At 34.8% G+C, this 16,866-nt stretch overlaps 1 protein-coding gene across 1 annotated transcript in view; it reads left to right on the top strand.

Annotated features, from left to right (window-relative positions):
* The first annotated feature begins 9,400 nt into the window (after positions 1-9,400).
* Positions 9,401-16,866, top strand: part of LOC127649317 (alpha-N-acetylgalactosaminide alpha-2,6-sialyltransferase 3-like) — a 120,696-nt gene continuing 113,230 nt past the window's right edge. Inside the window, exon 1 of the mRNA XM_052134372.1 lies at positions 9,401-9,567. Within this exon, the coding sequence (XP_051990332.1) occupies positions 9,550-9,567 (18 nt within the window). The 5' untranslated portion in view covers positions 9,401-9,549. The remainder of the gene's footprint in view (positions 9,568-16,866) is intronic.

Genomic DNA, 16,866 nt, shown 5'->3' with positions numbered 1-16,866 from the left:
GCATGTTATACTGTACACTAGATGTCACCAAAATCTACTCTCTGAATTAGCTAGAACTGACACAGCCTTTGCTTTCTTGCCTGAATGTTGTTACAGTGTTTCCAGGTAAACATAGCTGATGTGGGACATCACTAAATGTTGCATACATATTTATGTATTTTTAATACTTTATACTGAAGACTGTAACTTTTTCAGTGTTGAAATACTTCTATCCCAGCTTAATATGCAGAAACAACCATAAGTCATTTATAGGTAAGTATTCTCGAATATGAGTGTTTTCAAACATAATTTTTGTGCCCTTGAAGGGCACTGTGGGAAGGGGACGCCACTAGAAGGGTCTTTTCCAACCAAAATGTTTTCACGAAGGGCCCTTCCACAAGACTATTAGCGAGGAGTGCGTTCATATAGTAATGCCATGCTCCCTTCAGAGTGCCCTCATCAAGAGCACTTTGCTGTCAATAGGGATGATTACTTTTGATTGGATTTCACCCTGTGTCTCTGTGGCACTATAACAATTATTGTGTTTATTTTGTGTGAGCTCCTTAGACCCGCCCAAACAACATGACTCAACCAATGGCATGATCTGGGAGCAGGACTATCATTTTGTTTGACCAATGTTCAGATGAAGGCTGTATTCAAAAAGCTGTTTTAAAAACAATGTTCATTTTACTCAGTGGTGCTAGTGTCCCAGAAATCACAAAATCAGCTTAGAAGGAACAGTTCACACAAAAATGAAAATTCTCTTATCATTTACTCACTCTCATGCCATCCCAGATGTGTATGACTTTCTTCTGCACAACACAAACAAAGATTTTTAGAAATATATTTCAGCTCTGTAGATCAAAACAATGCAAGTGAATGGTAACCAATGGTAACCAAGCTTTGAAGTTTCAAAAATCATATAAAGGGAGCATAAAAGTAATCCATATGACTCCAGTGGTTAAATCGATGTCTTCAGAAGCTATATGATAGGTATGGGTGAGAAACAGATAAATATTTAAAGGGTTAGGTCTCCCAAAAATGAAAATCCTCTCATTATTTACCTACCTTTAAGCCATCCCAGATGTGTATGACTTTCCTTATTAAGCATAACCGAAATAAAGATTTTTATAAGCACATTTCATCTCTTTTTTGTCCATTCAATGCAAATGAATGGGTGCCATTAGACTGCTGGCTATTCAGTGGTCTAAAAGGCATATTTAGGCAGCATAAAAGAAATCCACACGACCCCAGTCAATCAATAAATGCCTTCTGAAGCAAATTGATAGGTTTGTGTATAAAACAAATCGATAATCAAAATGTTTTTAACTTCAAGAAATCGCTTCCTCTCAGCAGATGACGAATCAGTGTAAGCGCTGTGGCACGTTCATGCAAGAAGTCAGAAGCCCACATTTTTTATACAACAGAGGAACGAACATCACACAAGAGTTAGGTCATTTCAAACAGCAATACAGCGCTGGGTGGAAGCAATGATTTAAGGTTAAAACGTTTTAAACAGACAGAGCTGAAATGTGCTTATAAAAATCTTCACTTCAGTTCTGCTAAAGAAGGAAATTCTTACACATCTGGGAGTCAATCATGAGAGAATATTCATTTTTGGGTCCTTAAATTCTCCTCCTTTCCAGTAGGTGGCGATATACACAACAAATGCAAAAGAACACAAGAACAAGAATTTGGAAGTGAAAGGGAAAGTGGTGATTTACAGTGAAAAAGGACTTAAATATTGATCTGTTTCTCAATTTTACCAAAGTGCTCTTTCTTGAATTGTAGTTGATTCATTAAAGATGCAGTTCTGACTCACAAAACAAAACTCAATGAAATGGCTATTTACATTCTTTAAGGCGATAGTCTTGGATAACATAAAATAAACAACTCTGGCACACTGCTTTAATATTAACTTGAGCTTTTCCACTGATCATTAGATAAGTATACCATAGATCTGATGCATACAGTATAACCTTTGCTTAAACTGGATAATATTAAACATTTTTCAATGGACAAACCCTTTTCCCAAGACCTCAAAGCCATCTAATGTATGTACTGTCTATTTAAAAGCCAGTTTCTAAGTGAACTTTTCTTAAGGAATTGAGAAGAGGAAAATTTTTTAGAGAACATCATTAGAGTGCTTTTTACAGAGCCTCATGCTGTGAGATACACGGATAAGAATACACACATAGCCATGAGGGTAAGCCTTATGTCCAGTCATTTTTCAATAAGCTCATTTCTAAAATTGCATATACATTTCTCTAAGCATCAGTTTTATTCACTACTTCACTTAAAGGCGTCGCAGACGTGGGGGACACGTCCCCTTCACTTTTTGAAGCTAAACCCATATCGAGTCCAAATGGTGGATTTGTATACATTTTTCTATGCGTTTTGTTATGGTGGGCTGATTGAGCGACCATCCAGCCAATCACAGGTGAGTTTCATGAGCTGAATCAACCCTTAAATAATAGACCATCAGTCAGACAGTCTTATCAACATGGCTCGGTTCATTTTTACAAAGTTGCTTTCAACAATGCTCCATGTTCATCCATGTTCATTCATTGATGTTGATCTAAATGAATAATCTAGAGATGAGGAACACACAAACGAGAGTTATTTATCGGCATATCATTCTTGATTGGCAACATTACATGAAATGCACTGCAGAAAAAAGCAAAAACATAGGACAACCCTTCTTTTAAGCACACGTTGTAAGTGGAGTTTATCTCAGAGTCTTTATTAAGTTATGCTTTTTACATTATGTTTGTGATGTAATAGTTTGATCGGTTGTTTTTGCCAATTTAAGCAGATTACTAGATCTGTGTTAAATATGTAAAGCTATTTTTAATATCAGTTCCAGTTCTTTACCTCTATGTTGGTGTGCAGTCGACAAACTGTTGGAAAAAAGATAGATCTGCTGTGTTCTTAAAACACTTTACTGAATACATTTTACTGAATTGAATAGATTTGTAGACATGCTTTTTTATACATGAAAATGTATGGACATTATTGAAACTATTGAGACTATTATTGTTGTCTTTTGATAAAAGTCATGCTCAGCAGCTCTCAAACCGAAGGGAAATTATAGATTTGCTTTATTCTTATTATGCTTAAAACCTCTGCTAAAGTCTCTTTGAAGGTCTGTATGTACAAATTTGAAAGGATTAAAATGTTCTTTTGTTTGTTGATTCAGTGACTAACTCATTTCAGACAAGACACTCATTTATCACAACCTGCTGGCATCACCAGAAATGGTCTCTGAATCATTAAATGGATCTGAATGAATTTTGGTGAACGTAGTCAAAACACTCGAGCCTCTTGGATACATTTAAATCTCACAATGCTCAAGCACAGAGTAAAAAACTCTGGTGCACATGCACAATTGTCAATATTGTAATTGAATAAAAAATTTATTCTGGGCTAGCTTGTGCTCAGTCTTTTATTGTCATGTGTGAAACAGAAGCAAGTGCTCCACAAGATGTCCTTTATTTTTTCAGCTTTTTTGCAATTAATTTGCAATACTTGAATCTTTAAAATACTACAAATATTCAAAGTATATAATATGCATATATTCACATAATACTTATATCATACTAATAGACTGTAATATATTAATTCTGCACTGTAAGTGTTCGGTCTGTGCGAGCCACCAACTGAGTTGTGTGTGTGTGTGTGTCACCCCCCATTTAGATGTGGTTACATCTAAATAAACTAGTTTTATTGAAGTCAAAAATATTTATTTAATATGACAGAATCAACCCAAATACTTTAGGTTAAGCCTGTAATTTCTGAGTCAGGTTAAGTTGAAATTGCCAAGTCTGTATATACCTTTCTACACCAAAAAACAAACAAACAAATAAATAAATAATTCCCATAGCCTCATGCAAGTTGTTTCAGAGAGCATCTTTTCTTAACTTATTCATTTTCAAACAGAAACGATGAGCATTCTTGGGCATTCTTTTGTTATAAAATATCTGGAAAGCTTCAGAAGGAGACTTTCTCTGGCATGGCTGCATTGTTAGTGTCTGTGAGCAAAGGCAGAGAATTACAGAGCCTAAGAGAGATCATCAATCAGAATCCATCTCACAGAACCTCACAATGCCTGAATTAATGCTGAGCAGGAGTCGCATTGTGCTGGGACCTACATGACCTTGAAAATGTTCATTTATAGGTTTTAAGATGTTTTGTTACTCCTCCATGTAGCTTTATCAGTTTGTTGGGGCAGATTCAGCAGCACTTAACCTCATTACACAGTGCAATGTCATAGGACCACATTTCTGTGAGAGTAGCTTCTCTGCTGCACTGAAAAAACGAACAGAAAGATAAAGATACATTTTTTTTGCTAGTTTTGCACAGTTTTTTTAAGTGCATTTTATTGGTATTAAATTAAGTAAAATCTACTTACCTGTGGAATAATATTATGTATGTATAATATTAACTGTGATTGAGTAAGTTTAACTTAAATATTTTAATCAATACAGTAACTTTAAATATGTTTAATGAGCATATTATTTATATAAATTGTATTTTTATTAGAACTTTTCCTATAATCACATTTAATATACCACATGATATACAGACATTTTCCACAAGTAAGCATAATGTATGCTACAGTATGAAGTCTATTAGACAGCATCACCTTGCGTTTTTGGATGTAGAAACAAAATTCAGAGTTGCGCATGCAGACCTTAACACTGGGTGCACAAAACAATGTAGGATTATCCACGAACAAAGCCATCAAATGAACACAACAACACATTCCACAGATCAAAGAGATCCCCCACCAAGCCATTAGAGAGCCATGAAAATCCATGACACCTAAATTGCTGAGGAAGACCGTCTCTCCCATGCCTGCTTAATCTCAAATTAGGGTTTGTATTGATAGATCTGACCAATAAAGAAGATCCTTCTTTGTTCCACAAACTTAAACCCTCGGTAAGACCAAATGGCCAAGTAACACCTTGTGGCCTTAAATGCATAAATCTGCGGCCATATCAGGAAACGGAGACTCATGAAGACAGTCGCAAGGCCCAAAATCAACATGGATCTAAAACATGGGCATCTGTTTCTCCCCCTCTGCACATTCCAAGGACATTCTCTCTTAGCTCAGCAGAGACCGCATGGACCCACAGAATATACACCATATCTAGCCTTGCTAGATAATTCTGAAAATGACTCTATGACCTGCGAACATTTTTATAACTGACAAATTAATGATTATAGACTGGTGTACCTTTTTAAAATATGTGTAGTGATCTGTAATCACTTCTAACTAACAAATTGATGATTATAATCTTTAATCTTGTATGGTAACTTCAAGGTTCAACTTGATATTATACCCCGACAATCAGGTTGCTCATAACATGTAATGTATTATCCATGTTGTAAAACTAATGAATAACCAATATGATTTGTAACCAGGGATTTTAATGTTTGTTACCTACATGTATAATATTCATGAAAGAATATCTTAGTATGTAAATGCTTGCTTGTTTACATGTTGATCACAACGAATGTCATGTCTCTTGTACTTTTGTCAACATATAAAAGTTCATGATTAAACATGCACTATTTTTGAGCAGGAGTTTGTAAGAATACTCCACAAAGGATTGTAAATCAACTCTGAAAAGGGGCAGGAAAGTCGACCATCTAACTCTGGAAAATCACTTCTGATTGGCTCAGGACACCTTTGGGGTGCAGCCAATTTCAGTACAAAACTGTCCTACCCAAGGAAGAACTCTCTCTTCTTCTCTTCTCTTGATCTTCCTCTTCTGCTGATTTTCACTCTTGCAACGCTCTATTTGGAAGCGTCTCTTGCTGCTTCCAGATCCTCCACAAAGTCCCGAGGAAGCCTCTCATTCTCTGCTCTATAGTTCACACACCCAACTGGAGTCGTGAGTTCTCCTTGCAGAAGGTCTCGCTTCAACCAGACAATAACTATCTGTGATCATATCAAAGTCCAAAACATCGATGGAATGAACGACACACAAGTACATCTCCAGACTTTTGCTCAAAGTGCTGGTGTATTAGTTGAATACTTTGGGTAATCTGACAGCAAATCGATTTAGACTCAAAGAAGGATATATTGTTCTTATGGCACGGTCAACAGACTCCATAAAGTTAATTTTCTCTGTATTGATAATTTACTTCACACTCTATCACTAATCACCAACCTGTTACATGTTGTATGTGTTAGATTAGTTTTATGTTTAGAATAGCAATACAGTTTGTCACTATTCAAAGATAATTTGATTGTGGTATATTTTGATAAATAATCTCATCCCTGTTTTAATTTCAAAGCTGTACCTTAATACGTGTGATATTATTTTCAATAAACCATGAGAATAATATCACTTAAATAAGTGAATTAATCATAATTCACTTATTAAAGCTAATACCTTACAGTACAAATTGTGAGCGGATACAATGACACGTTGTATTACGATTTTAATGGTGGAGAATTTTATTCAGACAAACATTCTAGTTATCTGTAATTTATCTCATTTATAATGGTTGTCGAACGCGACTAATTCCATTATAAATTTCCTTACAGAATAATGTCGAATAAAGACAGTTTAATTTAATTCCTAGCTCACACTGTTCCTACATATAATGATGGAAAATTGTGGCACTTTAATACCATGTACATTTATTTTCTACAACACAATGATGGTAACAATCAATAGAATTTTGTTTTTTGATCATGAACAGGTCATTTTGAGTAGAAATAACTTCAGATTTCAAGAAACAAGAAGTTACAAAACATACAACAAGATCAACAATACAAACTGCGTAAATAAACGTACAAACAGTGAAACAATGCAATCTCATTAATAATTCAAGCCTGGTGCATGCTGGAAACACCAGCTTCAAAAAGTTTAATCAAATGTTTTTATTTTATTTACTACTGAAATGAACTCATATTAGCCAATAAATCTTACAAGGTTTTCTTCTTTAGAAGTGATACAAAATTATACATTTTATAGATAAAAAACAATTATGAATAATAGTTATTTATAAGCTAGCTGTTAGAGCTTTATTTTGTACATGTTTGTATTGATTACAATGTAAAAATTACTTTAAAATTACTGCTATATTTATTTCACTACAAAACAAATAACAAATTCAGTGTGGTATGAGTTACCCTCCAGGTGCTTCTAAATTTCTGTCTGATATTCTGTTATCAACTGCTGGGAATCTTCATTGGTTGATAGGAGATGGGCAACCTGTAATTAATGAATGATTAACATGTCACATGTTACTGCTAAATAACAATAAACCATGAAGCCATTTGCATGTGTTATTGTGTTAAATACACACCGATACTTTTAATACAGTAGGTCATGAAATTATGGTTTTCACCTCTGATTATTTCAATTAATGTCCTCTAGGAATATTTTTTAAACATCAATGACAATGGCTATGTTCTTAATGGTAAATTAATTAGTTTTTTCAAGTGTCATATTGTATTAAAACACATCTAACATGTTTCAACCAACAGCTTTGCTGTCATTTCAGAGTTTGGAGGGGTTTGCGTTTTCTAGAAGAATTTAGTTTCTATTAGAGTTTAGCAATAGAATGGTATGAAGTTTGAGGTTTCTTCATAAATCGTCTTTAGTTGAATCATGCATCCCTTTGTCTCAAGAGAAAAAAGATGAGGTTAAAGCGAGGTACTTACAATAGAAGTGAATGGGGCCAATCCGTAAACGTTAAAATCACTGGGTTTAATTTTTGAGAAATTACTTTTGGGTGGGAATAAAAATAATGAATGGGCCAGGTTTTCACACAATTTTTATTTGAACAAATTATCCTTAACAACCGAGAAGCAGAGCATTCAAACAGTTCTTTCACACATTCAGAAATCAGAATTTATGCTTTAAAAAAAAACTATTTAGTAAATATATATTTACAGACAAAGAATAATCTGTAATATTCTGGGTGGGCATGGGTCTAATACTCACTGTTTCAAAAGTACATTCACAAAACATAAACAATATGCATGTTCACATGATTTTAGAGTATGAAAATTGCTTACTAAACTTTTCTGTTTGAAGTTATAGCTAATTTTACAACTTTGTTGCTATGAGGATGTAAGGTCAACAAACCCTAAAACGACTGTAAAATGATGATTTACAAAACATTACAGCTCAAATAATACATGAGTTTTAACAGAAGAATCAATGAGAGTGCTTTTATAAAAAATATAAAAACATTTCTGCCCTCCAATATTTGGCTCCATTCACTTCCATTGTAAGTGCCTCATTGTAACCCAGATGTTTTATTTTTAAAGAAAAGGAGGGATGTGTCGCATTTAATATGATTTTTAGTGTGATAAAGTCGCACACCATGACTACAGCATTTACCGACGTTATATCGTTATGAAAACAAAGTTTTAACTTTGAATATAACTTAGACAAGCGATTTTATCACACGAAAAAGATATTAACCCCTGTAATATTAAATCTTGTGGGTTTAAAACAGCTATTTTATGGATTAGCCCTATTTACTTGAATTTTAAGTGACTCACTGTTAACAACCATTTTTGCTTTGCTTTTTTAATAAACAAGGGACTAGTAGAAATAAATTTTTGTTATAATCACCATTATGCCACAAATGCTGTCGATTGATCTTAACTTGTATTGAACCCGGAACATTATTCATATTGTCTCATCCTTCTGTATAAAAGCATATGCTAAGTCAATAAATGTAAATAGAATTTACTCACATCATAGAGAAGAAGAAGAAGAAGAAGAAAAAACCACATGCTGGTTTGCCCAATAATCTGTAAGTCCTCATTCCTAAAACAATGTGAAATATGTGCGGTAAAACGGTAGATAATAGGCCTATATACTATTTTATTTACAAATAAATGTGTTGGATCATACTGTAACAGCATGCAAACAAGGCCCTTCTTTTTACCCTTTATTGTGAACATCATTTGACGGAAAATTTAAAAAAAGAGTTATCATAAATGCAAACCTATTTTATTTATTAAAAACAACAATGTAAATATGCAGACCTGCCGTTCTCTCTTATCCAATTGTTTTACAATGTTACATGCTACTAACTGCAATTAATTATGGTAATAGAGTAAACAATGTGTTATTACGCGTAATTCCATGAATTGCACAGCATAGCTTATTAGTAACTATCACACAGTAATTTCTTCTGCAAATACACGCATTAAATCATCTAATCGAAAGATAAAAAGAAACGTTTTAATTATACCACAATGGCCACATTGTGTTACTACTGAATCGTGTAACAATAGTGACGTAATTCACTGTCACTCAGACTGGTCAAACTTTACAGGAGAGAAAAAACACAGTCACGTGATAGGGGCGGAGCTTTCGTAGCCATCAGCCAATAGGAGTGCACGTTAATCCGAGCTCTTCAGATCAGGGAATTGAGCATGAATAACGGAACGCTACAATATTTACTAAAATACAATTCAACGTCGGACACTCATGCCGCAGATCAATAAAACAGTAAACACCCAATACTGGCTCTTTCATCTGTAAATTGAGCACTCCAGCATCGCAAGTTATTTATTCAGCCTGTAAAATGGCCTGGATCTGGAAGGTAAGTGGAGCCGCTGACGGTTTTTTCTCGCTTTATATGTAGTAATGATGAATGTGCATAAAGTGTGCTGTTAACACAGGCACACAAATTGTTTTAAAAATGCTGGTGTTTTATCTCTAAAGTCTCGTCGTGAGCGAGACGTGGAGATTTATGCAAATATCTAGCTCCTCTTCTATTGAATGTAACTGTATACACTGTTGTTGTTCAAGTGACACGTGTGTTCCGTTAGCTTACACTTTACAACCACATTTATTCTTTATCTCTACTGTATTTTGCAATGACAAGGCATCATGTATCGACACATCCAGATGATGGTGTCTGATTTTGCAAACTACCATTATTGTCTTTTCATTGAAGTGGGAAAGAGACACATGCCAACATCAAGTTGTGAGTTATCACGCTAAATGCACTTTATTACATTCAGTGACGAAAATATGCACATGCAATAGGTTTTTATACATTCTCCTTGATGTTTTAGATCTTCTGTTATTCAAAAATAACTGAAGATCCTCATGCATCATAAGACTATCACTCATAATAGTTGAGTTACATCATTCTCTGGGGCATGAGTGCATCATTTTCTGTTTTCATTGAAATGGGACAGCAAATTGGATCCAGGCTGATTGCATTTTCAAACATGCTCAAGTCACTGGATTATTTAGTAAATTAGAAAAAGGCTTGGGAAATTTTCATTCACATTTTCATTTGGATCCACTGATGCATGAAAATCTGTGAAGCTTTGAGAAGAATTGGTCAAAGAATGTTCACACCACCAAATTATTTTTTATTGGTAGTTACCAAAATAATAATAATAATAATAAAAAAATTGAACTGGCAGCAAGAACAGACACACACTTGATTCACTTTCAAACAGACAATTTCAGTGTGTGTTAACAAAGTTTTGGTGTGACCCAGCATTGGGGATCTGTATGGTGAACACTTTCAGACTGACACTGACTGTGTTGAAATTCAGGCATGTTTGTTTTCTTACATGTGCTTTCAGACAAGTATAACTTAAGACATATAATCAGGATATACTTTTAGCTCTTGTGTAGCTGTAAAAAGCCTCAGTCGGCCGTATTTTCAGACTAAGAGTTTCCTCTGTCAGCTCTTTATCATTACCCTTAATCTATACGTCTGCATCAGATAACTATCAGTAAACAGAGAAGAGGGGCAGATTAATTATTTAGAGCTCCACTGATCTAAAATGTATGCTTCTGGTTGCTTTAACGTGAACTGTTCTACAGAAATCCCTCAGACCCTCTTTAAGCACTTTGCTTTACTTCTGGACAGTTTTAGCTGTTTTGTTATGGTAATGCACTTTCAGGAGCTGGTCAGAGTGCAGAGTTTGACTGAGAGCCTCTTTGTAATCACAGACAATTAGTCCCACATGTTGTCCACAGTGGTCACTTCAGCTCACACTTGGTATTGTATATAAAGTCATCAGTATCTGTATACATCATTCACATTATTGAATTACAGTGCCTTCAAGCAATACATTTTATGAGGACACTCTCTGGGAATCAACCTTTGTCCTTGGTGTTGCTAGCAGCAGCTGTTGAGCCACACACATGTAAAAATGTGGCAGCCTCCAAGATATTTATACTTAATCTAACCCTTAAAATTAGTTTTGATGATGTGTAACCTAATGTATTTAGATAATAAATAATAGTTGTGACCTAAATTAATTAATTTAGATGGGACCACATGAACATTTTTTTAGGTTAACATTTGTCCAGAACTGAATGGTGTGCACTAGATGTCTCCCCCCAAACACATTGTTTATCATACTTTGAATAGTATATCATGTTCTATAAACAGTTACTGGCTAAGTGTATTTAGAATTGATTGAAATTAAATAGATGTGGGTATTGGAAAAAAATATTTTGCTAATAAATTGATGTGGGTCATTCATATTTTAGAAAGTATTAGTTCCATTCCAAAGATCTAAAATATCTAATTTTAAAGATTATTATTAAGATGAAGAGAAAAAGCCAATTTTAACTGGACTACACAAATCTCTATTAGACTATTTATTTATTGATGTTATCCCCTTTTCTCACAATTAGGAATGTCCAATTCCCTCTACTTAGTAGGTCCTCATGGTGGTGCGGTTACTCACCTCAATCCTCACAGCATGTGGAGGCTCAAACTACTCTCCGCGACCCACGTACAACTTACCACGAGCCCCCATTGAGAGCCCCCTAATTGTAACCACGAGGAGGTTACCCCATGTGACATGCAGCCTGGCCAATTTGGTTGCTTAGGAGACCTGGCTGGAGTCACTCAGCACTCCCTGGATTTCGAACTTGCTACTCCAGGGGTGGTCGTCAATACTCGCTGAGCTACCCAGACCCCCTATTACACAGATGCTTTTCCAAAAGTAAAAAAAAATTATTACAAATGTTTGCATGTGTTGGCATAACACATGATAGCAGCAAAATGCATCTAGTTATGCAATATAGCAAACATTTAAATCATTAAAGGTCTATTTACTATAAGACTGCATGTTCTGGCCCAATTAGCCAATTTAAATGAGCTGTTGCACACATTGAATTCTGACTAATCCAGCATCTACTCAATTATGGCACACTTAATTTAAGAGACACTATATCGAATTTTGAAATATCCAAACCAAAATATGATGAACCACACCAAGGCAAAACTCGATATTGCGAAATTTGTGAAATGTTTTTCTGTCCATGTGATCATAAATTATATGACCCATGAAACATCAAAATCTTTGTTGCTTTTTCTACACTGTTTACAGCTTTCGACAAGGTTCTTGAGGTGCTTCAAGTTCTTGAATTTAGCTTTTAGAAATTTAAGTATTGGAATACCTGGAAAATCTGCTTATTTTGTTGAAAATTTCTTGAGATTAAAATAGAAGATTTCTTCCGTGTAATGTGTGTCCATCAAAGATAAGATCCACGCACTCGTCTCTGATTGAATAATGTGTATTTTAACATCCTTTCTTTTATTTGTTGATCAAAAAGTAAAAAGAAACATTAATTTTAATCACACATAGCACGGATGTGGTAAAGAAAACAAGACTCTTCTCTCATTATATGTTACGATCCCTTGTTGTCTGCCCAGTGTTTTCCGTTTCACTCACCAATGAACACGTTCCATGTCACGTTTTCCTTGTTGTCTGCCCCGTGTTTCACTGTCCTTGTATGAACTACATTTCCTGGCCCTCATCACCGCTGTCACAGCGTTATTGTCCGCATCTGTTCGTGATTTTGTTATTACTGTGTCTGTCTATTTAAACCCTGTTGTTTTCCCTTTCCTTTGTCGTTCGTTGACGTTTCATGTTCGTGCACATGTTTGCCTACGCTTGTCACTCGTGTTCGTTCGAGGTTACCCTGCCCTTCGTGGATGTTTTGTCAACCTGTGTTCATCTGTGTGTATTTGGTGTTTTAGTTTAGTTTTTTCCCATCGTGGACTTTTCTTTTGTTCCTGTGTTTGTTTATTGTTGCTTGTTAATAAAAACCGCAGTTGGATCCGCACCTCCCTTCTGCCTTCTCCTGATTTCCCTATTCATAACATTATATCTTTGATTAACCAGAACACTGTGAAGCCTAATTTATACTATGAAGCAGCCAAACTTTTTCTCCTGGACAAACTAAAGCAACCTAGATGAATGAAGCCAGCGTTTATGCGCGGTGTCATTTTAAAATTAGTTAGTTGACGTGTTTAACGTTCCAGCCCCTGAAGTAATGCCAATAATGCAGGTCTTTCCATGGATCTGCGCTTTTAGTGCTGCAATGCATCTTTGCCTGGCTAAACTTGCGACAGAACCCCTTCCACTTTTGGCAACAAGTTATCTGATCTGACTTTATAAAGACCGCAATCTCTATCCACTGATTTGTTGTGGCCACACTGTCTTTGTGGACTTTGTGTTGTGAATCATATAAATCTTTTTTACTTTAGCACAAAATCTAAAATACGGGTTATAAAGTTGTCAATTAACCTATAACTACTCCTCAGCTAGCACTTGCGATTGTAAATATATAATTTCACTTTCAAACCACACCCACAATTAGTTTTAACCAATCATCAACACACTTTGACCAACCAAGTTCTCCTAGGTCAAGAATTTCAGAGATGTTTGCAAACAGGAGAAATAGAACCTAGTGAACACCTTGTCAGAATAAAAACACCTCTGCATTTCGTCATCATTGTTAGGTGAACTAAAAGAACAACCTGATCTCATATTGTTTTTTTTACATATTTTACGAGTTGGCTATTTAGTATGATTTCATACGATTTTGTTACCCAAACCCTTTATCTAAAATTAACCAATCAGCAGAGTGTGTAAACATGATAGGAAGCTGTTGTGTGTGACAGAAGCAAGTAATTGTTTTGTACAGTGCTGGAAAGATTACCATAAAATCAACATAATACGATCAACAGAAATGACATTTCTAGGTCAAAGTTAACAGATCCAAATTCTGACACACTTACTTTTTAACCCTTACTACTTAGTAATAGTCCATCACCTATTCCTTAACTGAGGTGCACATGTTACTGTTGTAATGTAAAAGGAGCACATACTGAAAATGTTCATCTGTGAGACTATTGCGCTTTGGGGTAAGAATATGATGATATTGATATGAAAATTATCAATAAATTATTAACAATTTATTGCCGATGCCTTGTTAATATGTAATCATGTAATCTATAAAAATTAACTGTAGTCCGATTACGAGTATTAAACAATTAAATTGTTTACTTGATTTATGTAATCTGATTAATTAATCCGGATTACATGCAATCCGTTACAACCCAGCATTGGTTGTGTATTAGATGGTAACGATGTCTTGTGATGTCTAGCCAAATTTAGAAAAGCCGTACAAATCCTTATGATTTCGCTGTGAGAGTGTGTTGAAAAGAAGCCTGTTCACACATGTAAGTATAAATTAGACTTCAGACGCTCGATAAACTCTTAAAAATGCAGTACCATTTTAGTGCCTTTTATAGAAATTAAAGTAAACTTAATGTAAATACTTGTAAATTGTACACACTATTTCAAACAGTGACAGCTCATATCACTATTATATATACTGTCATTTCATGATATAATATTGATAGAATATAGACATTTTTATATTTTTTATATTTCAAGTTAAAACGTGACTACAATAATGATGACAAACAAATTAGAACAAATGAGAAATTATTTTGTGCATTTTGCTCAAATTTGTTTTTTGTATTTTATATAATTTTCTGTCATACTTTGTCAATTTAAGTGTTATTATATTGAATCAAGATTATATCAAATTGTGATCTTCATATTGTACATCAAACCGAATTGTGAGGTAACCATATCTATAATCCCATCCCTTCTTAATTACTTCACATATACACGGATCAGCCACAACATTAAAAGCACCTGTATAATATTGTGTGGGTCCCCCTTGTGCCACCAAAACAGCGCCAACCTGCATCTCAGAATAGCATTTTGAGATGATATTCTTCACACCACCATTGTAAAGGAATATCAGGTATACTGGCAATTACAGTTCAATTTTGTGGCTGTCCTTAATTCTATTTCAGGAGGATACACATATGATTTCTCACTACTTGCCTCCTAAAGCTAAAGTTATTTTTCAGGTTGTAGCATATTCCACAGTGTTGATCTTGCTCTGAGGCATATAAACATCAATGCACATGTTTTGCTGTTGTAATTAAATCAATCTTAAAAGGTTGCAGGTAAAAGGGATTAGCAAGTTCTTTACCCCTCTGATAAGATCATTAAAGTATAGTTTGGTGTTTGCTTCACCCAGATGTCCAACAGGAGCTCTTGATGTGTTGCTGTGCTATATTCTTTTGATGTACTAACTCATTTTTGTTGAATAGGTGGAGAAAGGTAACTAGGTCAGAAAGTGAAAGACATCTCATTTAACTGGTAATCTGGCTTGGAATAGTACAGTGTGGCTGTGGGAAAGTAGCTTAGTGAGGAAGCCAGGGAGAGATGGGATCTGCTTGTGTGGCTGTTTGAGGATTTACACATGTGATCCATGCGCACATGCACAGTGTCACAACAGATGTGGATCCAGAATACATGTCTGTTACCTCTCTATAATGAAGTGTAAATTCTTATAAATGAATTGTGGTTTGTGCATGAAAATCAGGCGTTACCATGTACTGTAGCTATTGCAGCCCTTTTTTTTGCAGTTGTTTCTGGCCCAGATGCAAACTAAAGGTTGATTGGTTAAAAATGACATTGATGACGAGGGATATTTCACCCAAATATGAAGGTTCTGGCATGATTTGGTCATTCCTATGTCGTTCCAAAGTTTTATGCTAATTTTTCCATGGAACACAGAAGGAGAATTTTTGCAAAAAATATAAATTGATTTTATTATAGATTACTCAATTCAATTTGATGGTATTTTTATATAAAATTTAAACGCTTAAATCTTAAAATTGTTTATTTGAGTGTATCACAAAAGTCGTTTCAATGGTGTTTCTTTGTCTAATTTCCTTAATTAAATTCTTAAAATATTATCATGTCTTCTCCTCAGTGCCATGACTCCATTAATCTGTTGTAACATTTTTATATCGCATGAACCACTGAATCCATCAGCTCAGACGTTAGTAAAAAAATTATCAACATTTATCCCATAATGCACAGAGCCATAAATGTCATCATGTTTCCACCCTCTTAATTATAAACAGTTTGTGATGAATACATCTGACAACTTGGAGCACATTGATTTATGTATGGATAAATTGGTCTTAAAATCTGGTTTGATCTTCATCAAGTTATAATAAACAAACACAATCTGTTTTTAACAATAACACACAAATTATTGTATTGTTCTTGTACATGTTGAATATATCATTCAAACATTCACAGTGTAGGTTGTAAAAAGTATGTGAACCCCTAGGCTATTGACGTCAACTAAAGCTAATTAGAGTCAGGAGTTAGCAAACCTGGCATCCAATTAACGAAATGAGATTGGAGGTGTGAGTTAGAGCTGCTTTGACTTATAAAATCATTCAAACATTTTGAGTTTGCTATTCACAAGAAGCATCTGCTGATGTGGACTATGCCTTGCAAAAAGAGATTTACAATCAAGAATTGTTGTTTTGCATAAAGCTGGAAAGGGTTACAAAGTTATCTGGAAGAGCTATTCATCTGTCCACAGTTAGACAAATTGTCTATGAATCGAGATGATTTAGTACTGTGGCTACTCTCCCTAGAAGTGTCCGTCAAGCCAAGATGACTCAAAGGGCACAACGCAGAATGCTCAATGAGGTAAAAAATAACCCTAGAGTGATGGATTAAGA

Source organism: Xyrauchen texanus, chromosome 9 (genome assembly GCF_025860055.1).
Source record: "Xyrauchen texanus isolate HMW12.3.18 chromosome 9, RBS_HiC_50CHRs, whole genome shotgun sequence".
Lineage (NCBI taxonomy): Eukaryota > Metazoa > Chordata > Actinopteri > Cypriniformes > Catostomidae > Xyrauchen > Xyrauchen texanus.
The sequence above is the reverse complement of the archived record's forward strand: the minus strand, read 5'-3'. Positions and strand labels throughout refer to the sequence as shown.